The sequence below is a fragment of the Mesoplodon densirostris genome, chromosome 2, assembly GCF_025265405.1.
Source record: "Mesoplodon densirostris isolate mMesDen1 chromosome 2, mMesDen1 primary haplotype, whole genome shotgun sequence".
Classification (NCBI taxonomy): domain Eukaryota; kingdom Metazoa; phylum Chordata; class Mammalia; order Artiodactyla; family Ziphiidae; genus Mesoplodon; species Mesoplodon densirostris.
In genome coordinates, this window is record NC_082662.1 from 158,392,548 (window position 1) to 158,419,476 (window position 26,929).

The 26,929-nt window shown below is 42.6% G+C and overlaps 1 protein-coding gene across 1 annotated transcript in view; it reads right to left on the reverse strand.

Annotated features, from left to right (window-relative positions):
* Positions 1-26,929, reverse strand: part of PAPPA2 (pappalysin 2) — a 297,667-nt gene that overhangs the window by 155,757 nt on the left and 114,981 nt on the right. The window contains exons 4-9 of the mRNA XM_060088558.1: positions 17,465-17,758; positions 15,618-15,810; positions 11,861-11,982; positions 8,364-8,853; positions 5,189-5,317; positions 2,638-2,729 (exon numbers count right to left, since the gene is read on the reverse strand). Coding sequence (XP_059944541.1) covers positions 2,638-2,729; positions 5,189-5,317; positions 8,364-8,853; positions 11,861-11,982; positions 15,618-15,810; positions 17,465-17,758 — 1,320 coding nt within the window. The remainder of the gene's footprint in view (positions 1-2,637; positions 2,730-5,188; positions 5,318-8,363; positions 8,854-11,860; positions 11,983-15,617; positions 15,811-17,464; positions 17,759-26,929) is intronic.

The following is a 26,929-nucleotide window of genomic DNA, read 5'->3' on the forward strand; positions in this document are numbered from 1 at the left end:
TTGCTTGTAGTAATCTCTCATGATCTTTTGTATTTCTGCAGTGTCAGCTGTTACTTCTCCTTTTTCATTTCTAATTCTATTGATTTGGGTCTTCCTTTTTTTCTTGATGAGTCTGGCTAATGGTTTATCAATTTTGTTTATCTTCTCCAAGAATCAGCTTTTCATTTTATTGATCTTTGCTATCATTTCCTTCATTTCTTTTTTTTTTTTTTTTTTTTTTTTTTTTTTTTTTTTTGCGGTATGTGGGCCTCTCACTGTTGTGGCCTCTCCCGTTGCGGAGCACAGGCTCCGGATGCGCAGGCCCAGCGGCCATGGCTCACGGGCCCAGCCGCTCCGCGGCATATGGGATCCTCCCAGACCGGGGCACGAACCCGTATCCCCTGCATCGGCAGGCGGACTCTTAACCACTGCGCCACCAGGGAGGCCCCTTCATTTCTTTTTCATTTATTTCTGATCTGATTTTTATGATTTCTTTCCTTCTGCTAACTTTGGGTGTTTTTTGTTCTTCTTCTATGAAAATTTTTGCCTCTGTTTCTTCAAATCCATAAAAAATAGCAGACCACTTTTATAACACATTTCACAATGGTTCCTTCAAAATTAATCTTTTGAGAAATAATGGAATAGAACTACATCCTTAGCATACTATGAGCATATTACTCACTGAAACAAATGTCTAACTGTGGAATAGATCATTTTAACTTTGCCCTGTAAAGTTAAAATAATTTAGCTATAGTCTTCCAGGAGTTGGAGCGTAAAGAAATATAAGCCAAATTTAATGGAATCAAATGTGATAGAAACAAAGTAAGGTTTGCTTTTAAGTTAAATGAGACTTGAGCTGCACTGATGAAGGCAGTGTGTGTGTGTGTGTGTGTGTGTGTGATGAGCCCACTATGTGCTACCAGAAAGAAATGATGCAAACAGAGGTGGCATTAACAACTACTTGTGTACAGAAGAGGGGAGGTAATCAGTTCAGTGTATTCTGCACAGCCAGACCACAACTGGAGTATTGAATTCCTTTCTGGGCATTGACCACATGAAGCATGCCAGGTTAGGGTAAATAGGAAAGGGTCTGGAAACCTAATCACATGAGGGGATGTTTGGATTGGAAAGGAGAATAATGGGGAGGCATTTCAAATATCTGAATGGTAGTCAAATAAAACTGGAAAAAAATTTATCCTCTATAGTTTCATAGCAAGGAAAAAGCACTTGATTAAGAATTAGGAAAGCTGAGTTCCAGTGCTGGCTCTGCAGAGACCTCATTGTATGCCTGTGGATGAGTCACTAAAATGCTCTGAGTCGCAGTTTCCAAACCAGAAAAGGGGAAAAGAATTTTATAACAGATAATGCTACTTTTAAACAGAATGGTCTCTTTCAAGGTGCATAGTTTACTGCTAAATGCATGTAAGCAAAAGCTAGAGGACCATCTCTCAAGAACTGATAGATTTCTATAAGGGAAGGAAGCTGGACACAGGAAAGGATAAGGGTCTCTATTAGACTTGTGGTATATGGTGGGCACTGAACATGTTTTGTTAGACGGATGGATGTAAAACTACTAAGGTTTTATAATTTTTTATTCTGCTCTGGAGAGCAGGGGCATTTGTGTGTTCTGTCTAGTATTTAATACCTTAATAAATTCTACCTAATTATAATCATACCTGACTTTATCTTGAGATTTAGAAACATTAAAATATTTTTAAATGCACTGCTTTTTAAAGTAATTTGATGAGTATATTGCACAGAATCACTGCAATGTGTGCATAAGGGAATGGAAAAATAATCTACAAAGAAGCCTGTTGATGGTTTTAATCAGAATTGGGAGAAGTGTTCTAGAGGGCCTTCCTGTGTATCAAGAGGCTAGAGTCAAAGCCACCTAGTAATAATTTATTTCCAGTGATTCACCAGGATTAAGAAATGTTATGACCCTCTGCCATTCTTCATGATCTTATCTATTAAACACAGACACCAAGAGATATCTTGTACTCCCTTTGGCTTAAAACGTACCCTACCCTAATTTTTATGTAGAATCTGTGGGATTGTGCTACTTGGCTGACAGTCTGACATAAGACATGAGGACCCAAGAGCAATCCTTGGTAACATTAATCTAAGAGGCAGGGTGACCTAGTGGTTTAACATGTAGACTCTAGAGCTTTGCTTCCTTAGTTCAAATCCTGATGTCATCACTTCTAGCTGTATAAGAGAAAGCAAGTTATTTAAGCTCTCTGTGCCTCCGTTTAGTCTCTTCTTTTTTTTTTTTTTTTTTTTTTTTCCCTGGTGGTACGCAGGCCTCTCACTGTTGTGGCCTCTCCCATAGCAGAGCACAGGCTCCGGACATGCAGGCTCAGCAGCCATGGGTCACAGGCCCAGCCACTCCACGGCATGTGGGATCTTCCTGGACCGGGGCATGAACCCATGTCCCCTGCATTGGCAGGCGGACTCTCAACCACTGCCCCACCAGGGAAGCCCTCCTCATATTTATTGTAGGGATTAAATGGGAAAATATATGTGAAACAATTAGTGCCAGGCACACAATAGACACATCAAATGTTATTGTTATTATCAGTAAGAGCTCACAAAAATAAGACACAGAGACCCCTCCAAAAATAGGACATAAGCCTAGGTAGGTGTTTCTAAACTCACCTACACAGTTGAAACCTTCCTCTAGTTCACATGCCCTTGAGCAGCCATCTCCACTCAAAAGGTCTCCATCATCACACTCTTCGCCCAGGCTCCTAAAAGGTAAAAGTGTACATTCTTATCTACATACATACATAAAATGATTCTTTTTGTTTGGTTACCATCACTTCAAGTTCTTAAAACTCCTTATATGTATTTAAAAATGCAAGCTGGAGAGAAGTAGGAGCTAAGAGAATGCTTTTACAGGAAAAGTAGCTCATGGTTCAGACATATTAGGAGATCCACCAGGGGTCCTGCCAGTGTTTCCGGAAGATGGTCTTACACTAGAAAAGACCTATCAACCTCATAATGAGGGGAATCCTAAAAGTAGTTAGCTGATCTAGTGAGGAGGAAACCTGCCCATCTACGTGTGGCTTTGTTTTCTATCCATTTTCTTACTGACAAGTGATATCCAAAGTGACAACTTTTAGCTTCTAGTAAAAATTTATTAAACTAGAATCTGAGGATGACTTCTTGGGGATCTGTGATTCCACCAGAATGAATCTACACGTTTCTGCATTTTAAACAGTGGATTAAATGATTTGTACAGCTCCTTCCTGCTTTATGTGTAATGGAGTGCCTCTAGCTGAGACAAAGCTGCAATTCAGAGATATCTTCTCATTGGATGGCAGAACTAAGTATGACTGTTTACAGAGAGGGAATACAGGCAGAGTTTAAAGGAACATTTTGATAAAGAGCCTTGTGAGGCCCAGTAGCCAAGCAGGTGTTGCTACAGGTGAAGCTGTTTCAAAGCCCAGGCTAGAATGTGTAATATCAGATTAGGAAGAGGGCCCTTGCCTCTTTCTGCCCGAGCTCCGCAGGCAGATGTGGCACAATAGGGCATGAGAAACTCCATCGGAGGGCTGCTGTAGGAGACACTACGACATAAAGCCAAGTAGTTTGTTCAAGGAGGACTCTGTCTGGGTAGTAATGGCAATCTAGTCCTGCAGACACCTTAACTAGTGGGGAGCAGACTTAAAATGCGGCAGCCAGGGAGAACATCAACAACAGCCAGATTTGCTCTGTGCATATGTGAGGCATCCCCAGGGAGATATTTAACTGAGATGGAGGAGGAGGAGGGGCAAGCTGAGACTGAGTAAGGCAGAAGGTGGCAGCAAACTAGCAAGGTTTGGCTATTAAAGTGACCTCAGTCACTTGATACAGTTCTGAGGTCTGTGAACATTTGGTGTTTATATTTCTATGAAAAGGAGTAGACTTACAGTAAAGCTTAGAAATCTTAGAAGATTGAAGATAAACAATATTTAGTAATTACTAAACAATGGGATGAAACCCCAAGAAAGGCTACAGATTGCTTTCTATTAGGTCTTCGAGATATAAGATACTGGGAACTCCCTGTCGGTCCAATGGTTAAGACTCGGTGCTTTCATTGCCATGGGCCCTAGTTCAATCCCTGGTTGGGGAACTAAGATCCCACGAGCCGTGCAGTGTGGCCAAAAAAAAAAAAAAAAAAAAAGGTGTAAGGTACTTTTCCTTGATCTGGGACATTAAAAATAAGTCATCTTGGGCTTCCCTGGTGGCTCAGTGGTTGAGAGTCCGCCTGCCAATTCAGGGGACGCGGGTTCGTGCCCCGGTCCAGGAAGATCCCACATGCCATGGAGCGGCTGGGCCTGTGACCCATGGCCACTGCGCCTGCGCATCCAGAGCCTGTGCTCCACAACGGGAGAGGCCACAACAGTGAGAGGCCCGCGTACCACAAAAAAAAAAAAAAAAAAAAAAAAAGTCATCTTATTAGGATGCAGGATCTAAGACAAATCACAGTGGCTAGTCTTCTAATCTCTTACTCCCAGCAGCTTTATATAAGTAACATATTAGGTTAGATAAGCATTCAGAACAGGTTAATATAGGGTGATCACTGGGACATGGAAGTATTCAGTGCTAAATTCCGGCAAGTCCCAGGCAAACCAGAATGAATTAGTCCTCTAGATTGATGTCACTAAAGGGTAAGGGAAAAATGAATATGGCATGTTAAGAAATCAAAGAAGTGGTTCCATTTATGGAATAGCTGGAAATTACATTACAATCAGATCTTCCAGGGATCAAATGAGCAAGTGAAGCTCAGAAAGCTATACTGATTTTCCTCAGGTCACACAGCTCATTAGTAGTACAAGACAGGCAGCTGATCCAAAAGCTATCCTCACATCCTCCTTCAGCATCGTTTGGCAAGTAACCTTCTCCACCATGAATTCCTGCCCTGAATCACTGTCCAGCAGTTGTTCTCTGAAACCTGAAGAGGGTCCCCACAGAATCAACCCCAATATCTATGACTGGGGTGAGCTCTAAATAGAAGTGGGCCCATCCTTAACTAGGTAGAGATGTGACTGACCACTCAAGATATCTACTAGGTCCTAGATTTTGTTTAATACTTGAATCACATAGTGCCCTGCCCCTTACATTTCCCAAACCAGTCAAGCTGAAACTTGAGGCTAACCCTCCTTGTCCAAGCAGGGCAGGGCATCCTCCCTCACACAATACCAGGCATACAGTATGTCCTCACCTTGCAACCTTCCCATCTCCACAGTAAGGAGCTCCATGGATGTGGCTCAGAGGAGGCGAAGCTTCTCCCAGTTCTGCTCCAGCTGCAGCTTGAACTTGGTACCGATACATCTGCCCAGGTGTGACCTCCCTGTGGAAACCAATGGGCTGTAACTACCATATCCAGGAAGTGGGGCACCCCCTGGGTCCCTTTCAGATGGTTTGCAGGAGTTTAAAATAAATATTACAGGGAATATAAATGTTAAACATATGCCACATTGTTTGAAACAAAGATCAGGGCATATAGTCTTACAGAATAGTAGACTGTTTGGAACCATATTCAGTTCTGTATTCCCAGTACATTCCACATAGTGAATGTACAACCAATGCTTGCTGAATTAAAACTGAACTCACAGTCCTACGCAATCTAAGAGGACGGTATTTCGAGTGTATCTTTACCATATTACATACACACACACAGAAAACCACCAACTATTGAAAACCTAGTCTTCTGTATCATTCAAGTAGTCATAGAAACTGAAGATGAAAGTTTCAGAGTTTGGTCTCAGCAAGGCCCTTCTTGGGTCTGTGAATCAGAGTTTTCTTGTCTCTCAAGAGAATTCTTGTCTTGAGGAGGCAGAATGCTTACGAGGAAAAGCCACTCTGTCCTAGAAGGAGGTGAGAACACCTTCCATCATCATGTGGATGCAAGAAATTCCACAACTGGAAATGCATTAAATGACTCCCCACCTCCAAACCTCCAAAATACATATAAACCAGGAATGGAGTTTTATCAGTTGACACTAGAGGTGGAAGGAGTTTATCTGATTCTATCTAGAGCCCAAGTGCACTGATCAAGTGGAGAACGTGAGAGACTGAACATTTGCAAGGGGGAAGGGACTCAAGAGGGAGGCTGCTGGTTCCAAAGACAAATTCTGCCCTCAACTTAATTTTTGTCCAGTGCCTGCCCTAATTGGAAAAGTACCACTAAAGTCAAGCTAGGATGGGAGTGACTCAGGAGAACAGGATCTCAAAGGGCTGTTGGGACTGCCGTAAGTGGTGCCCACAGATCTCCTGCCAAGACCCTCTCTTCTTTAACACACTCTTCGACTCAACCACAAAGCCTCTACTCTTTCGCTTGATGCTGCAACCAGCAAACAGGAAATGTCGTGGGGTTTCAAAAACACCTTTAAACACCTCTGTACTGGCTCTTAGTTATTTTAGTAGGAAAGACACATAAATATGAAAGACATAAATTTCCAAATTTCTGTAGGGAAACACTCCTCATCAGAGCACCAGATATTTCAAAAGCAAAACCAGTTTTATATCCTAATCAATTCTGATGGCTTCCCTTTCGCAGGGTGGTTTCTGTCTTGACTTCTCATCCAGCCATGCATAAAAGTCTCATAGTGCTCTGTGGCTGGGAAAGGATTGGAAGGAAGTGTCAGGATATGTTTACGCTTCTTGGGGAGAAAACTCAGCAGCAGGTAGCCCCGACCTTCAATGAGCTGAGTTTGTAAAAGGTAATGTGTTACTAAGGAAAGGGAACCAAAATGAGACTCAGTCAGAAAATTGGATTTTAATCTTGAGCTTGCCACTTACGAGCTCTGTTCAACCAAATTAAAGTTAAGACTTAGTTCTCTCATCTATAAAATGGGATATTATTGACCTTAAAGGTTGTGTGTACGTGTGTGTGTGTGTGCACGCATGCATGCGTGTATATCAAGTTAGATAACAAGTATCATTTTAACTGCCTTACTAAAGAAACCCCCCAAAAATATATTTTTTCTTTTCAAATCCATCCCATGATCTATCTTCCTATTTTGCATGAGCTTTTTGACCATTTCACTGTCTTCTAGTTCTAATTCATAGAGCTAATATGAGAGGGAAAATGTAGTAAAATTCAAGGTGAACATTTTTCTCTACTCTTTTGTAGCTGTGACAGACTGAAAAATGGCCACAAATTCTTCCCATCCCAGATGCATGTCCTTCTGTGATGTGACTTTACTGTTTCTCTCATCAAGAAATAGAATTGATTTTGCCACCCGCAGAATCTGGAATTGACTGTGACCTGCTTTGGCTAGTGGAATGATGTCATGAGTAATATAAGCAGAGGCTTGAAAAATGTGAGTGTTTGGGGACTTGCCATCCCTGCTTCTGGAAAGCCTTCCACCAGCATGAGAACAAGCCCAGGCAAAGCCTCCTAGTGAAGGAGAGACAATGGGGAAAGAGAACTTCATCCTCCCAGCCGTGCCAATGTCTTAGCTGAGCCTCCAATGCGTGCATGAGGTCACCTGGGGCCACCTAGTCCTGGCCAAGCGGGTCCAGGTGAGTACACATAGCCAACACATAGAACCATGAGAAATAGTGTTTGTTGTTTTAACCCACTATGTTTTGTGATGATTTCTAATGCAGTGAAAACTAACCAATATAGAACCTTTGATAAAACTTTTGTTTTACCCTGAGTTCTGCCCTCAGGGCAGCCTCTGAGGAAAATTATGAGGTGAGGAAAATTTGCCTTTAGAGATACCAGCCTCCTGCTCTATAGACATTGAACTCTTTAAGCCAATGATCTTATCTTAGTCTGTGTCCCCACCACTGAGCACACAGTGCCAGGAGCACTTAAGAACTCACTAAATGTAGAAAGAACAGAAGAAAGAGAAAGAGGAGGGTTGGAAAAGAAGGAAAGAGAGAGGGAGGGAGGGAGGGAGGAAAGAAAAATGAATGAGTCATGAAAGTAGAGTATAGTGTCTGCAGGACCCTTGGCTTCTCTGCTTAGCTGTAGAAGAGGTGACTGTAACCTTTGAATGGTACAGGAGCTGTGGCAGATTTAAAAGTTATTTAAAAGCAAGGATCTAAAATCAAATTGTGTTACCAGATAGGAGTATCTGACTCTGATCAACTTATTTATGGCAATTAATACTTTCAGTCCAACTGAAACATACCAAATACTAACCTCTTTTTTTCCATAATCATAAAGATGGCATCATCAGTCAGAACACCTGCTTGCCCCTTCTGGGAAATACTTTTGTTCATCTCAGAGACGCCACTTTAGGATAAAACCCCTTCTGAGAGTCTGAACATTTCTCCAAATAAGGGCATATCATAATATTAAAAAATGGAGAAAAAGGAAGCCAAACCCACTCCCAAAGCCTCAGGAAGCCCCGTGGTTTAGAAAGCCCTACTGCCCAACTCACACGTCTGTGAATTTCCTGTGAGGATGTGTCACCACCATGGGCAAGCCACTGGCAAATGGGGGTTCACGGAGGACCTGGTACCTCACGGGCCTGCAGCCAGAACACAAGGGACTGTGGGGCTGAGAAGTCAGGAGCGCTGCATCAATCTCCATCCGCTCATCAAAGGTGTAGACTTTCACCCCCAAGACTTTCCCATCAACGTGCAGTTTGATAGTGAGTGGGGTGTCACAGAAAGTGTCGAAGGGGCCTAGGTGCACGGACTCCTGGTGTTCCAGCAAGATCTCTGTGTCAAAAAGCGCCTGGGAGGAGTCCATGGAGAGGTAGGTGACCCACAGGGTGAGAGTGTCAGCTTGGACTGGGTGCTGGAAGAGCAGCTCCAGGCTACAGCCTTCTGCAGGGCAGGGGACCGTCATGTTCATGTGGTACAGGTGGAGCTCAGGACTCCAGGCCTGCAAGCTTGGCTCACAAGGTTGATCCACGTCTGGAGGCCCTGAGGGAGATGAGCAGAAAGACAGACGCATCAGGAATCACCATTAAAAGTCTGAAAATGAGTCGCCCCTATCAAGGGCCAGAAGAAAGAATGAAGCAGAAGAGAACTCTGAGCAAATTCTTAGAGAAGCTGGTCAGCTTAGTAGGTTAGACCTTAAGTATTACTGAAGACAGAGGTGTAACAATTCAAAAGTACTATGCTCCAAATCACCACTTCCTGGTGCCTTTTAACAAGAGAAATCCAGCATGGCATTCAGAATGGAGTGACCCAGAGCCTAGGTGGAAACATGAGGCCGATACAGGTAAGGTAAATCGTGTCCTTAAAGAATCCTTGAGCAGAAGAGAATTATTTGTACTTAGTTTACTAATAATTTATGATAAATTAATGCTTCTAAAGCCCTGTTTTACTTACTAATCAGGCCAATGTTTGTTTCAGGCTGTTGCTACAATGTTTACTTAGGTTTTTCTCAAAACTTCTTTGATACCCTAAGATCATACCTTAGCAATCCTTCCAATGGACTGTTAGCCAAACTTTAAAACCATCCATTGAAACTTCCCTTTTAGTTCAAATATATGTAAGCCAGTAGAGCACTACACAGAGGAAATTTCAGGCAGGAAAAAGAAACACTATTCTTGAGTGGAAAAAAATGGAGATTCAGTAGCCAAGTAAAAATATAATGGTGAAAAATCAAATATCACAAACATAAAGTCAGCTCTGTGGAAATAATCTATACAAGGTGGTTTCTCCTATGAGGGGAATTGAAAGAAAACTTCTAAATTAGGAAGCAGTAGTTAGGCTGTAATTGGTGCTGTGCATTAGCTGTGTGACTGTGGCCAGTTTATCTAAGCCTCAATTTCCTCATTTATAAAATAAGCACTATTTAACCTCTGCCTTACTAGATCAGTGTAGAAGATCTATACAGTGTTCCTTAGAAATATTTGCAAACTACATTTGCAAAAATAGAATGACTTAGCCCTTCAGGATTTGGAAAATAATGTTCCAAAGCCCAAAGGAAATAAGTTCAAATGTGTGTGTGTGTTACATCTTATGATCCCTATTGTTTCTTCCCTGTATTGTGAATCCATTCATTTATTAATACAATAAAAATTGACTGTGTACCTCTTTCGCACCTAGCACAAATCTAGGTATCAGAGATAGAGTAGTGAACAAGAGAGACAAAAGTCTTGACCACATATATCTTACCATAGGGTGATAGGTACAACAATAAATAAAGAGGCATCAGTATAATAATGTCATCTCTGAAGAAAAATAAAGGAGGATAAAGGACTAGAGAATAATGGTGTGAGGCTGGGGGCTATTTTAGATCAGGGAGACAGGGAAGTTCTCTCCAAGAAGATGATATTAAGCAGGGAATATGTCTGGTTCAGTTTTCTATTCCTCATAGCATTCAGAATGTAGTTGGTGGTCAATAAGTGTCCATTAAGTGTCATTAAATACATTTTGATCATATCTGCAAATATATGTGTTTGTGTGTGCTCTGCTGGGGAATCAATTCCTTTCATTTTATACATTTAAAATATGACTTGATTCTTCACCTGTTCAAAGCAAAGGAATACCAGTATTTCCTCGCAGTATTTTCCAATAGGCATCCCCCAATACTAGCACAGTAAAGGCCCCTGGAAGCCAACTCAATAGCAGCACTGTCTGTCAGAAAGTTTTTATTATGATCTCATGTAAAGAGATGAAGTGGAGGCCCTAAAAGTTGATTTGGTATGCCTGGAGACACAGTACCAGAGTCAGAACCCAGAACTTCTAATTCCTTTCACCTCTACCAGATAACTTTAAATTTTTCCAAGCATTAAAAAGAAAAATAGTACAGGGCCAGAGAGTCAAATGGGCATTAAAACACTAGCACAGGACGAACTGTTTGCCACAAAAATGGCCTTTTATGAAATGCCAATCTCTAAATGAGTCTTACTCAGTGCCAATGTAAATTTTATAGTCACCTTCCATTCTTCCCTGAAAAATCATTTGAAAAAAGTTCTATATGATCAATGAAGTCAATTGTCTCCCCCCAGATTCCTCCTCAAGGCTCCTGTCATTTGAGTAACTGGGAGCCCAAGGGGATGCTATAGACTCTTAGACCAATGTTCTCCTTTTTTTTCTTATCACAGGCTATAAACTAATTCAAATAGGACCCTGTCCAAAACGTCTTACTGAGTCATTTTTAGGCTCTTAATAAATATAAGAAAAAGAGAAAGGTGATGACTAGGTAAACATTGAAGATGGTGACGATAGAAGAAGTCAAGCCATTCATCAGAAGGTGCTAAAACTCATGTCAGTAGCATGTTTTGGACTTGAATTGGGGTAGCATTCGTGCTCTATTTTGTCATAGAGGCACTGTTATACGTAGGTGAGTGAATATGTAACTGAGAAGTTGGGGGTGGGACAGGAAAGGGGACAGCTAAAAACGTTTTCCCCCTCCTAGAGCCTAGCTTAGATGACATCCAAAGCACAACCAGTACCAGTGATTAATAGACTCATAAAACAGCATAGATGAGAATGATCAGTTTGGAACACCTAGTCCACCCCACCGCACCCAAACTGGCTCAGTCAGTGTGTATGAGTGTTCCCTGCAACGTGTTCTCTATTAGCCTCCTGACAGAGGGGAGGATGAGATCAGCTTATGTAGTCATGTGGCAAAGCTGCTCCATGGGCTGACAGGCACATGTAACACGACATGCCTGAGCTATAGCTCCTCCTGAAGTCGCCCCCTGAGTTCTCCAACCCTCTGTCCTCTATGCTTCCCTCTGCTTCACCACAGCCACTGGCACGTTAAGCACACATAGGATATCCACACAAAGGTACAAGGCAGAGTCATTCCCAGACCCCTGGAGATTTCCAGCACATCACACACACATACGCGCGCACACGCGCGCACAGGCACACTACCTTTTTCTCACCATGCCACCGCTCCACCTTTACCTCCACCCCCCATGTCCACCTTGACCACCAAGGTGTAAATGAAAAAGTCATGGTCCTTTACCCACAGCCTCCTCTGGGGTCCAGTAACCCGAGGAGTCACACACGCGCCGGGAGGAAGCTGTGTGCACGTACTGACGGAATGTCCCATCTTCAGTGCAGGCACCACACACGCTGCCCGGGACCCTGGGAAAACAATGGGCAGGGGTAGAGATGGGGAGAATAGATCAGAGGAATTGGGATAACGAAATTCACAAGACCTTTGGGGCATGGGAGTGGCAATAGGGAGTGAGGCCTTAGTGGGTAACTGAGAACACAACTATTTCTCAACTCATTTCCTTCTTGTGTAGACCTCATCTCTGCAAAATTCATAGTGACATGAAAATCTCAAGGTTATGAAGCAGAAGAATTTAACTAAGTCATAAAGGAGGCCTGTGGAGATGAAAGAGGCCTTCTATCCAGTCAACATAAAATAATTACAATCTGAATCTTTCAACATAAAACGACTTATACTCTGACTCTCAATAAGTCATCCAAAGCCTCCTCGCATTCCCCCAACTGAAACAGACAACAATTTTCACAGTAAACATATCAGTTATATGTGGTCTTATGTTTTAACTCTCTACATTTAATCACACACATACAATAAAAGTCATAGGAAATGTAACACTCCTTGGCTCTCCATTGCCTATAGGGATACATCTAAACTGCTTATCATGATTCAGCGTCCTTCAGAGGATAGCTCCAGCCTTACCTACTTCAGTCCCTTCATGAATTTCATTTATGTTCCCATCACAATAACTAATCACCATTTCACAAATACATCATACCCTTCACATAACTCTGTGAAACCTGCTGTTCTCTCTCTGGCTAAAGAGGCTTTCTAAGCTTCTCTGTTTAGCAAGCTCCTACTCATCCTTCAAAACCCATGCAAATGTAACCTTTGCAGTGGCACTTAGCCTGACTCCTCTGGATGGCCAGCATTCTCTTTTCTGGGCACCCAGTGTACATTCTGGCTCCCATTGTAGGGCACTGATCTGTGGTGTTGAGAATCCCCATTCCTATTCCTCCTCCTTTGCCTGTGAGCAGATCCAGACCAAGCTCGATTTTTCTATGCCCAGCAGTTAGGACACCGACTGGCCTCAGCAGTCCCTCTGTGAGAGCTTGTTCTATGCGCATCCTTGAGACTACTAATACACCTATGAAGAGCTCTTCAAGCACCATATCTTGAAGAGGTAATGACAACAACAGCTGAATAACAAGGGGAAATCACTTGATGAGGCCTGTCTCTGATACTTAGAATCTTTTTTTTAAATTTATTGAAGGATAGTTGCTGTACAATATTATAAAAGTTATATGTATACAATACAGCAATTCATTTTTAAAGGTTATACTCCATTTACAGCTATTAGGAGACATTGGCTATATTCCCTGTGGTGTACAATATATCCTGGTAGCTTATTTTACACTTAATAGGTTGTGGAAGCCCAATTGTGAACGATCCATCTGCAAACGGAGGCATCAAATCAAGGTCTCTCAACAAGTAGAGGGAGAAAAGTAAAATCTTGCAATATAATGGAAAAACAGTATTGCTGAATAAGGGTAATAAGTATGCTACCAGCTCCCATTTATTAAGCACCATATATACCTGGCATTGTTCCACTAGGTGCTTTTCATAAATTATTTCTAATCCCTGTAAGAACCCTGTTTACAAACGAGGACACTCAGGCTCAGAGGGATGAAGTAAATTGCCTAAAGTCACAACAAGTTTCTTAATTCCTCTGAGCAAGTTCCCAAACACCATCAAGTGTCCAGTACTTTGGCAACCAAAAGGTGTCGTTAACTCCAAACCCCGACTGCAGTCAGCGCTCACTTCTGTTGCGGACGCAACTCCAAACCACATTTCCCTGATGCACTTGGCTCTTCCGGGGCCGCTGCTTAGTGCGTGGTTGGGCTCCTCTCTGACATAAGGATTCCAAATACCTACTGGGGAGGAGTAAACATAACTCCGAGTGTGACACAAATCGGGGGGTACGTGACGTGAGTTTCCCCGATGCACGTGTCAGGAGGCCTCAGCGCTGTAGCCCACCTCATTGAGAAAAGGAAGCCAACTGCAGCCTTTTCTGCCAACAGCCTCGCAGCAAGCCAGCACTGATGTCTGCTTTATCGTAACGTTTGTACCAGAGAGAGAATTGAAAGATTAAATTGTTTACACGTGTTACATAAACTGATGTAAAACATGGGCCTGCACATGCCCACAGAGGACCTATTGTTCCGCCAGGGTAACCCAAGCTGCACGAGGTCACACGTGCAGGAAGAGGATTCTTACACACAGCACAGAGATATATGGTGACTCACAGAAGGAACCCATGAGAGCTCGGGTGCCGAGGACAATCAAAACTGCCTTATAGGATTGCGGGGTCTAAGCAATCATGCATTAAGTGTCCACCAGGTGTCCAGGACAGGTTCCAAGATCCCAGAAGGCCGGGAAAGCCACTTTGAAAAATGGTTCACCTGCTTCCTCCCATCCCTGTCTCTCCCTGTCCTCTCTCCCAGGCTTTCTGCAAAGCTGGAGTACACAGGAACATGCTTCAGGGACATTCAGCTCCCTAGTTGGGATCTGACACCCAGAAGGGAAGCGTGACACACAGATGAGGGACACTCCACCTGCTAAAGGGGAAAGCTCTAAATTCAAAGAAACAATCTATGCCATGTCCTCCATTTCTGCAATTCTAGGGGATACACCCAATTCAGCTCTATCCAGCTGTGGTGTCCCGGGCTAGCCACCGTGTGCTTCTCTAAGCCTCGGATTCCTCACTTATATAACAGAGATCGGGCTCGCTGCAAGGACTAAATAAGACAATTGCAGGTAAAATACCTCGCACAGTGCCTCACACATACAAGGACCGAATAGCCCACAGTGGTAGGTTTTGAAAACGGAGAGCAGGTCGTGGATGGGGTTCTGGCCCTTTTCAGTTAAACCGCATTCCCCCATCCTCCCACCAATTGTCAGATGTCATCCTTTTCCTACCTTCTCTCTTTTCCACAAAAATTTTCCTGGTATTCATTATACCAATATGCAAAGGATGAATAAAAACCAAGTTAAGGTGTAATGATTCTCTTCAATAAACATGAATTAGTTGTTTATTGGCAGGCCAAGAGACAAAGATACAAAAAATAGTCCTGACCCCAAGGAATTACCAGTTGAGTAGTGGAGCAGATAGGAAAATGAACAGATAATGACAATTCCGCAAGACAGTAGCCATACGTGGGGTAGGCGTGGGGTAGGCACGGGGTACAACAGGACACAGAGGAGGCACTAGAAATGCCCACACGAGCCAGTTAAGCCCCTGATGCACAGCTTGAGTCGCCGGCCACCCACTCATCCCCAGAACTGCCTGGAGGAACATACCTTACTTCCATTCTTCCAGACACCACTGTGCAAGTAGCGAGCCCTGCTCCACCCTTACACCAAGGAGGAACAGCTGACCTGGACAGGTGGCAAATGCCATCTCAGTTTTGTCAGGTCATTTTTTTTTATCACATTTGTCAACCCCTTCGCAGCTCCTAGAAGCCCACGAGATGTGATTTCTGGAAACATCCGGATGCCCCTCGTCAAGGAGTGGGCACGTACGATGCACCACTGGCTGACGTGAGAGCCCCATGAGCTCTGCTCAGGAGATGAGTACTGAGCAGGGTGGCGGAGGCAGCCCTGAGTAGCAGGGCATATTCAGAGTTCCAAACTGGGGTTCCCCCAACTTCACGTCCTTCCCCCTGTTCACAAGAAATGCCACAGAGAAAGATACCAGTGCCTCTCTCACCTGTCATACACAACTCCACTAATTGGAGGCAGCCAGTGGATAGTGAGGGACAGGGGGGTCTGCCCGATGACCATGGGTGGGATGGGAATGGGGGTGGGCTTTCGGCTTTGAGTCCATTGCTGATATACAAGGTCCAAATAGCAGTGCATTCGGGCCACTTGGTTAGGGGTGAAGCTGTCAGTGCAGTCGTCATCTGCAGAGACAAAAAAGGGAACAAGAGAGATGGAGGTTTTAACCTGTAATGTCCACCGAGGTAGGGATAGATTTTGCCAGGAAATAGCTAGGCTGGAAGTGGGAAAGAGAAGGCAGAGAAGAGCACTGGCTTATCTCTAAAGTTGGGCTTGATGTTTACCTTGATGTTGGCCAGAGTGAGACTCATGCCCTGGGGTTCAGGGCTGCTCTGAGCTGACATTGCTTATTCAGGAAACCACAAGATGGCAGTGTTTCAGCATATGGCCTTTTAATTCGTGAACGTGTGTGGAGTTGCAGACACCTGCTTTATGCCCAATGACTTTGGCCCAGGTTAGTGAGTATTCATGGAGATGCTCAAGAGGAGAGAAAGCCAAAAAGTCAAGCAGGCAGCAGGACTGGGAATGGTGATCCTCAACTTCCTTTTAGAGCTGGTAAAATTTCCTATTAGGTGCATTTTTCACAGGGTTAGAAAAGGAGTTATCTTAGCTTCCAGGCCTTCTTCCATGAAGGCCCACCAGTGAAGCACTCCCCTCTGCTTCTTAGATGTTTCCTCTGTCCATTTCAAAGGCGGTGCCTAAATAGCTCTGCCCTCCGCACCCCATTGCCTGGTCTCTCTGCCCTGGCAAGGGCCACTGTGTGCTTGTTGGGAGAGGCAAGGATGCTGGTCCTTATGAATTTGATGTACCTGAATCATGCACCAAGATGAGACTTAGATAGGAATATACTGATGGGTGACCGACAGGACCAGCTCAGCACTTTTTCTTCCCTGCAAAGGCATGGTCAGCATCTGTCAGTTATCTTTTCTTCCTTTCTTTTTTTTTTTTTTTTTTGGATAGTTATCTAGAACTTATCACCAAGAAGCCCCTGGATGTTATAGAAAAATTACTTCCTTCCTTCACCACTGGAATAAGTCATCAAATCACATCAGTCCTTGATTTTAGGGATAAATTTAAGTCCATTATCAGGAGATGATGAGTAGTATTACTTTTTGACAGAAACAAGGGAGGTGTGTGAAAGGACAAAGAAGAAGAATAATCCAAGACAACAAAACCAGGACCAAGAAAGTACCATTTTTTAAATGAAACAGCACCATTTTCTGTAGGCAAGCTAAGAATCCGCCCTTGTCTAGTGCTGGAAGAAGAGAGAATCTGATACTTTTAAAAAAATGACATAACAGAAAAAGGAACTCTGAGCTTAAAATTAACCAGGGCCATCTCCTTGACCAACTTCAAAAATAGTACAAAGAGCCACTTTGAACCAGAAACCTCTTTCTCCATCACCTTTGGACTCTCCTTCAGAGTAAATCCCTACGAATATGGGAAAGAAGCAAAATAACCAAGTTCTAGAGGTGAAAGGGCTCTCAAGAGAGCTTTTGGCTTTCTCCCTCTTTTTAATTGAGATACAAATATGCTTATTTTTTAATTTTTAGTGGAGGAGAATCTAGTCAATGAGACCCCTTAATATTTCAATATTTTTTTAAGTTCTTCAAAGACATGAAAAAAAAAAAAGAATATGCCATGACAAATACACTTCAACTCTCTGGCATGCATGACTGCTTGATAATCCTCTCTAATTCCCATACCTCCACCCTCCCGGCCCCAAAAGGCTCCCATGTAATCTTAATAAAAACAAAGACATCAGGACTGTTGTGATACCTGTATAACTCATGTAGTTGCTGAACGGAGCCCCTGGGAAGTGGGTGAAGCCACAGGTGTCATTGATAGGCTCTGGGTCCTGGCACAGCTTACTCTTGGGAGTGGGGGCAGTGTCGGCACAGAGGTCTCCTGTATCCATAGATGGCACCGTCTCCCTGCAGGGGTCGTCACAGGATTCTCTTTCACTGACCCCTTTGAAGACATGGTAGAGTCCCAGGACATGCCCCACCTCATGGATCATGATGTTGGTGTGGCCAGGCATGCCATAATAGGCTGGGTTGAGGACAACACCACCTGTAATGGAAGGTTTGCAAAACATCTCTAAGCATGTAATGAATAGCCACCCTCTGTCTTCTGATAAACATTGAATGTTCAATTCCAGCCTCTAAGGGGATGCTTTATAACTTCTAGTGGCATTCAGTCCTCGGTCTTCCCTCTGGCCACAGATACCTTCTGAACCAATCAATAAACATGTCTTTAACCTCTGTCTTGGGTGAGTGCTGTATTAAATGCCAGGGATAACAATACAGACAACGTGACATTATAGAGGGCCAGGATTCTCAGCCCTGGCTGTGCATTAAAATCACCTGTTGAAAAATACAGATGTCCAAATGCCAGCCCCAGTGAAATGAATCCAAATAGTTGAGGATAGGGTACATGCCTCAGTATTTTTTAAAACTTCCCAGGTTGAGAGCCATTGGTCTAAGTGAAAGCACATGCGATTCTCTGAGGACTTGAACAGCTATCTGACCTTCTAGAAGCTCAGTTTTGTTGTCTGTAAAGTGGAGATGAGAGCACTCCTTTTTTAAAGCATTTGGCATATTGAAGGAGTTTAGTAAATGACAGTTGTACATGCTGCTTCTGATTTTATGACCCCTAATCTCAAGGAGCTAACAACCATTGAGACAAAGGACAAGTCCAACTGAACTACCATGAAATTCCGAATGTCATGGGCACTACAGGAATTTGCTCCACTCTCATTCCTCCCAAATCTCCCTGAGAACACCAAGGGAGGTGTTTCAGAGAAGAGTTCCATCCATTGCATCCAATCTGGGCTTAGATGAAAGACCTAGTGGTATCACTGTATATTACAAAAGAAAAGGCTAAGGATCTCTGAGTGTCCCAACTTCTATCTGTCTAGCTCCCAATCTCTGCTTCTCTCCTCTCTCCATGGAAGACTTTCCTTCTTCACCCCTAAACATTGTCAGGATCAGACCCATCTTCATCTCCAGTACCTGGAACAGGGAATGTCAACAGCTCTGGACCAACCCTCTGGTGTCCAGAGTCACCCTAGCTATATTTCCAGGCTGATCCTGCCCTTGTGTCCCAGATCCAATCCCAGTTCCCCAGACTTGCTTCATTCCTCCTACCTAAGTCCTCCCTGTATCAATAGTCTGCTGAGTATAGTGGGCCCCCCAGAAGAACAGCCCTGCCTTTCTTTTGCCAGATTATATTCAATATGTCCCATTCCTGAACTCTATACAATACCCTATAGACAACTACATACATGGTTTTATGGGCAGGATACAGTCACCAGGGTATCTGGTGCCACACCCATTGGTTTCTGTAATGGGCAGCTCAATCTGCCTTTTTAGGGACTACCTTATTGCAAAGGGCAGTTTCTAAATCCAAGTTCTAGTTTCTTCTAGTCTACCCAGACATGCTGACATTAACCAAGCCATGCTTAGACTTGTCCTGAGATATACTGTCTACTTTCACATCTAAAAGAAAGCTAGACTTCATCTTCCTTGTTTATCATTTCTATTACTTCCAGTAAACATTCAACATTATTTTTTCCTTTTATAAAAATATATCCTGTATAATTTTATACATTTGTGCATCATTATTATGTCAACCTATATGTAAAAATTAGTTTGAAAACAGATCTATTTAAAAAACATCCAGGGTGTCCAGTATTTGAATAAACCTGGTAAAATGAATTTCCATCTTTCAAGATGCCTTCCGCTTCATGTTTACATATCCAATTTCAGTAATAATTATCATCAAAGTTATACACCATTATGCTCTCAGTTCTCCAACAGCAATATTGACCTTCACATCAATGAGGATTCTAACAGAACACGTTTTTGTTCTCTCCAAATTGTTTATACCAATTTGCCAGAATCAAACTTTGAAAGGCTACAACTTGCCTATAAGTTTTGAGTATCTACGTTGAGTAGTTTTTCCCAAATTGTGTCCATAAACTCCGGTCCTGGGTGATACTTTGCAAAAAAAAAAGTAGTATCAGTGGTTAAATATGCTTGAAGAAAGAAAGGTAGCATGCCATACGTCCTCTGGAAGATTCACATTGTACCTGAGAACTGTTTTGTTAAAGGTTCTGAAAAGTCCTGCAGCAATTTTGTTTAATCCTTTGTGCCCCAAATTTATTTGAACACAGAACCTGTTTGGGGTAGAATACCTTTTGACATCTGGAATACTGAATTACTCAGAGCACAATGCATGAAATACTACCAAATACCAAAAAGCTTCCCAATCAATAGTTATTTTCTATCCATATTCTTGCCCCTGAGCAAATGTCAAATACCTCCTCATCCTATGGTTAAGTCCAAGACAAGTTCTCTTGGGATCTCCTCTAGCAGCAGAGAAAGGAACTAGAGCTGAACAGAAATAAGGTTCCAGGAAGAAGGGCTAGCAAAAGTAGCATGTGTCAAAGACATAGGCTGGGAGTGTGGCCTTGGGGCACTCAAAGTGGATATGAGCGTGGTCCTGATAATAGTAGGTTTCTTATCAACCTCTAGAAGTCTCTGCCTCAAGTCCAAATGAGATTTTTCCAAATCTAAAAATATTCACAGTCTCCTTTCAATAAACCTGGTTATTTATAAGAGGAGGAAAAAGCATAAACATGCAAATCCTCAGCCCTGCCAGCAAATTTCCTCCATACCAAGGACAACTGGCCAGAGTTCTCAACCACAGCACCCTTAACACACATCCTCAAAGCAGGAGAATATAGATTTAACCATACGGCACTTAAATTTTAACAAAAAGCATAAGCCTTTGAACACATTTACTGACAGTTATATTTTTGATTCCAGAGAGATGATACTTCTAGCCCCAAATCATCTGTATGGAACACCTAGTAATGAGCTTAGTTACTATATAATTAGAACAGGGCATACTCTCATTCAGGAGTAAGTGCTGTGTACACCAACCTAGGTTAAGGAAGAAGACCAAGACCCTACAGTAATTCTGTCCAGTAGACCCCAAGGTTATAGACTAGAACTTAAGGACTTTGAAATGTGGTCCTGACCCTGACTAGCTGTGTGACACTGGCCCTGCTCTTTAACCTTTCCCAAGGTCTCTTCTGCAAAGTGAGGGGGCTACACAGGCTTATGGCTAAGAGTCCTTCCTATTCTCTTCCTGTGCCCCTGAGAGCTAGCATGCAGGACTGAGTGAGACAATCATAAAAACCATGTGGAGAAATTTGTGTTATGGACCGTCACCACCTCGGCTTGGTGAGCTGCGTTCCCAGACTCCCATCTCTCAGTAGCCTGAGGAGAAGGGGAAAAGCTGGGAACAAGCAGCCGCAGACATCTACTCTCTATCTGCTACAGATGGTCAAGTGATCCACTCACTGCCTGTTCATCCTCACACCCTTCCTGCAAGTGTGTACTCTCCTTCCTCTCTCCTGAGCATGGGCGTCCCACACTGTTCTCAATCCCTCTTTATTCCAGCTAAAACAGACTGGTTAAGTTATTAGGGGAGTGGGTTTTAATCACTCAGAGACACACACACTGATACACCCACATGGGGAAGAAAGACATTAACTTATTTCATGGTTTACTTTATAAAAGTTCTTTCACATTTTGATGAAAATTACACACACACACCCCACACGCTCATGCCAAAGTCTGAGTGAGGCATAAGACTCAAAATCTAAAGAGGAATGTTGGTCAAAAAATAAAAAGAGGAAGGTGAAAACTTTTCATTAAGAAGGAAAAAGAAGAGGGTATGGAGAAAAGAGAACCATCCTACACTGTTGGTGGGAATGTAAATTGGTACAGCCACTATGGAGAACAGTATGGAGGTTCCTTAAGAAGCTAAAAATAGAGCTACCATATGATCCTGCAATCTCTCTCCTGGGCATGTATCCAGAAAAAGATAAAAACTCTAATTCGAAAAGATATATGCACTCCAATGTTCATAGTAGCACTCTTTACAATAGCCAAAAAATGGAAGCAACCTAAATGTCCACCAACAGATGAATGGATAAAGATGTGGTACATATGCACAATGGAATATTACTCAGCCATAAAAAGAATGACATAATACCATCTACAGCAACATGGATGAACCTAGAGATTATCATACTAAGTGAAGTAAGTCAGACAGAGAAAGACAAGTATCATATGATATCACTTATATCACTTATATATTATTTTAAAAAATTATACAAATGAACTTATTTACAAAACAGAAATAGACTCACAGATATAGAAAACAAACTTATGGTTACCAAAGGGTACAGGTGGGGGAGAGATATATTAGGAGTATGGGCTTAACGTATACACACTACTATATATAAAATAGGTAAACAATAGGGACCTACTGTATAGCACAGGGGACTATATTCAGTATCTTGTAATAACCTATAATGGAAAAGAATCTGAAAAAGCATATACATATATATATATATCACTTTGCTGTACACCTGAAACTAACACAATATTGTAAATCATATTTCAATTTAAAAAGAAGAAGGAAGAAGACATGATATATAATAAGTAAAAACCAAGTCCCAAGAGTAGCAACTCCTTCCTGTCCTCTCTGTCACTTGGGTTCAACCTACCCTCACAGCGGAATGAGCAATTCTTTTCCAGGAGGAACTTAATAGAAATCAGGAAAAGGTAGTACAAAATGCTACCTACCAGGACTATTTTTAATATTCAAGCAAACCAGCATCATCTTCTGAAGTGGGTACTTATGCCCCACACTTTCCTCCATTTTCGTTACCAACAACATGGGTCACACTCCGAGAGGTTACAAGTGGGTCCTTACACCGTTGCACAGAAGGCTCTCTCACACTAAGTGGCCTTTGGAGTGACCAGGGCTCCTTCTTTGGCTGTGGACTCTCACTGGAAATGTATTGGTATTTATTTAGGGGGACATTCTTTAAAAGTGCTAAGGCTATTTCCCGATCTGTTCAATGGAAATAACAAGAGTTCCTACCTCAAAGGGTTGTTATAAAAATTGAAGTATTGACAGTGATGCAGATAAATAAGCATTTAGCTTATTTTCCAGAACAACGTAATTCAAAATGTGTATTAGACTATTTGTCAATATTATTATAATTACCTAATGCAGCCTGGTCACACACACTCATTTGCTCCCACCCCTCACTGGCTCCCACCTCACCATCTTCATTCACCAAGAAAATGAAAGCTAGGGTCTGATCACAAACTGGGCAGACCTCACAGAGTGATACCAGACATCATCAGGCAAGGTAGACAAATACCCTCACATAAGGAGCTCTGATTTGCCTCTAGGCTGCTCACACTTTGTTTCCATGTTATTCTGATCTTAAGACCCAGGGACACCCAGAAGACAGAAATGAATTGGATAGAGTTGCAAATAGACAAGTGCCCATTCTCTTCACAGACAGCATACTGCAGTAGCCTGAAATTAGTGACTGTGGGAGGAAAGGAAATCTTAAGGGATTGGAACAGTAGGCTTAATTCTTCATAGACCTTGCTGGTAAGTTCAAGACTCCTTTTTATGTAGTGTCAATGACCTTTTCCTTCCTACTTCTCTAGTTTTAGAGACTATAATTATCATTCCCTACACTCAAAACCACTGCCCATTTTTGTCTTTTCTCATCTGGAAGGATAAAATTAAAACATAATTGAGGGGGGCCTCCCTGGTGGCGCAAGTGGTTGAGAGTCCGCCTGCCGATGCAGGGGATACGGGTTCGTGCCCCGGTCTGGGAGGATCCCATATGCCGCGGAGCGGCTGGGCCCGTGAGCCATGGCCGCTGAGCCTGCGCGTCCGGAGCCTGCGCGTCCGGAGCCTGTGCTCCGCAACGGGGGAGGCCACAACAGTGAGAGGCCCGCATACCGCAAAAAAAAAAAAAAAAAAAAAAAAAAAAAACATAATTGAGGGATAAATGTGGTGATAGGATGGGAGGGACGGGATTCCCTTTCCTACAATAGAATTCCTTCCTTTGTGTTCTCTGCTCTCACCTGCCATTTTGAAACAGGAAGTAGAAAGACAGGTCAATATATGTTTCAACCATACCTTGGCCCTTCAGTCTTCACTCTGAGACACTATTAGACTCTCTCTACTCTCATTCACCTCCCCAACGCCTCTCCTACAAGGCTTCCTAGGGACTGACCACCAGACCAAGAGCACCTACTCAGGGGAAATTTTGAAGTAATAGTGTGAATTGAGGGGCAACATTTTGGAAATACTAACATTTCACCCAAGTGGTTCCTTGCCTCCCTCCCCCTTACCCTACTGCCAGACTCTTTTGCATACATTCATTACCTGCATTCATTTATTACCTTACATTACAGAGTGAAAAGCAAGGAAAGAAGTCCTTTTCTGGATGTGAGATTTCCAAAACCTATACCATTCCCCGAGAGGACTCCATGGTTTAGCCAGCATGATGGATAAATGGAGGAAAGTAATCCTTGTCTGACACACCAACACTACCACCACGTTTTAGCCTAGAAAAGATTCTCCTAAGCTGGAGGAAAAGAGATAAAAAGGAAATAATGGTAATGTATAGACGGTGGTGGGTCCGGATAAAATGGACTGTAATCCATTCCTTTGAGACCCCAGTAAAGGGATAAAGATTCAAAATAGGTGCATGTGATCTGACAACAGGGCGGTTTTTCCTCATTCCAGTGATGGATTCCTGAGTAAGGAGACCAGTTCTAAAGAATAATGCTGACCAGTGAGGCTAAGAGGGCAGGGTGACAGAGAGCCTTCCAGAGAGTCCCTGAAGGTGAAGGACCCTGTGATAGGAACAAGGGTCATCTTAGGTTACCAGCATCACCTGATAACTAAGGACAAAATGGATCCTTCCATCTATGGCCTTGGCATTTATAAGTCAGCTCTGCAGTTAGATACAGACCCAGGCAAAAGAAACTCAATTGACTAAGAATAAATCTGTACTACCCAGCAACAGCGGGGCTCAAAATAAGTATAAAGTTCATTATAGAAGAATAAATAAAAATTACATTTCTTGCATACCTGAATGTTCTACTGGAAGGTCAACTCACTACATGCCAGTACCACTTACTTGTACATAGAACATAGTATGAATGGGGCTTTCTGGATTTAGCAACTGGTGGCCATGTGTGGCGCAGCTGTTGCTTAATGGACTGGCGGGGAGCACAAATGCCTTCTTAGGAGACCTTTCAGCCTTGATTATAAGAGACGAACTAAAACACTAAGACAGGGTTGTTGTGTGGTCCAGAGGATGGTGCAGGGGAAGAAAAGAGAGAAGTTGCTGATTAAAAGATTAAATCTCAGTAGCAGACAGCCAAGCTCCCAAAGTGATGCTGTATCCAAGTTCCAACTGGCTTTTCCCAGCTTAAGCACAAGACCGCCAGCGTAGCACGTGGCGAAGAGAATGATTCCCAAAGTCACTTCTATTAAAAATAAAACAAAACAAAACAAAAAGGAAACTCAGGCAGCTTGAGGAAAGGACATGCGTTGAAATGGCTTTAAAAGAGTTCTGTAAAACTTTTAGGGCTGAATGTTATATGCCCATAAAACAAGGATGTTCAGAGCTGGTCTGCAGGTGTCTCCATAATTACTTCCAGTTACTGGCTGAGACACACTCCCCCAATCACACTCTGCAAGGAAGCGACAAAGCTATCAAAATGTGTGGGGGTCCAAGGAAGGAGCACTTTGGAGCAGGGCAAGGGAAGAAAGTGGCAGAGGTGGGCTGACAGACAAAGGGAAAGAAAGAAATGGAAAAGGTTAAAAAAAAAATCACAAGTACTTAGAAAATGAAGCAAACTTTTAACAGAACCAGCCCAGGAACCATTCATCTCCAAATCTTATATTGGCTTCTAAGTTTTACAGCCTGTGGTCTCATTAGAAAGAAGTCCTAGTTCTGGACAAGACTGAACAAAGAGAAGAATGTGTAGAGGGTAAAGATTTTGCAAAGTCTGATATCATGTTTTATCTCCTTTTAACCTCTTTCAGCCACTCCTACCCACAACTGGCAAGCACTCCAGGCTTGTTTTTTTTTGTTTTTTTTTTTTAACATCTTTACTGGAGTATAATTGCTTTACATTGCTGTGCTAGTTTCTGCTGTATAACAAAGTGAAACAGCTATACGTATACATATATCCCCATATCTCCTCCCTCTTGTGTCTCCCTCCCACCCTCCCTATCCCACCCCTCTAGGTGGTCACAAAACATGGAGCTGATCTCCCTGTGCTATGCGGCTGCTTCCCACTAGCTATCTATTTCACATTTGGTAGTGTATATACGTCCATGCCACTCTCTCACTTTCTCCCAGCTTACACTTCCCTCTGCCCGTGTCTTCAAGTCCATTCCCTGCATCTGCGTCTTTATTCCTGTCCTGCCCCTAGGTTCTTCAGAACCTTTTTTTTTTTTTTTTTTTTTTTTTTAGATTCCATATATATGTGTTAGCATACGGTATTTGTTTTTCTCTTTCTGACTTACTTCACTCTGTATGACAGACTCCAGGTCCATCCACCTCACTACAAATAACTCAATTTCGTTTCTTTTTATGGCTGAGTAAAATTCCATTGTATATATGTACCACATCTTCTTTATCCATTCATCTGTCAGTGGACACTTAGGTTGCTTCCATGTTCTAGCTATTGTAAATAGAGCTGCAATGAACACTGTGGAACATGACTGTTTTTGAATTATGGTTTTCTCAGGGTATATGCCCAGTAGTGGGATTGCTGGGTCATATGGTAGTTCTACATTTAGCTTTTTAAGGAACCTCCATACTGTTCTCCATAGTGGCTGTATCAATTTACATTCCCACCAACAGTGCAAGAGGGTTCCCTTTTCTCCACACCCTCTCCAGCATTTATAGTTTGTAGATTTTTGGATGATGGTCATTCTGACTGGTGTGAGGTGATACCTCATTGTAGTTTTGATCTGCATTTCTCTAATGATTAGTGATGTTGAACATCCTTTCATGTGTTTGTTGACAATCTGTATATCTTCTGTGGACAAATGTCTATTTAGGTCTTCTGCCCATTCTTGGATTGCGTTGTTTGATTTTTTGATATTGAGCTGCATGAGCTGCTTCTATATTTTGGAGATTAATCCTTGGTCAATTCTTTCATTTGCAAATATTTTATCCCATTCTGAGGGTTGTCTTTTCATCTTGTTTATGGTTTCCTTTGCTGTGCAATAGCTTTTAAGTTTCATTAGGTCCCATTTGTTTATTTTTGTTTTTATTTCCATTTCTCTAGGAGGTGGGCCTAAAAGGATCTTGCTGTGATTTAT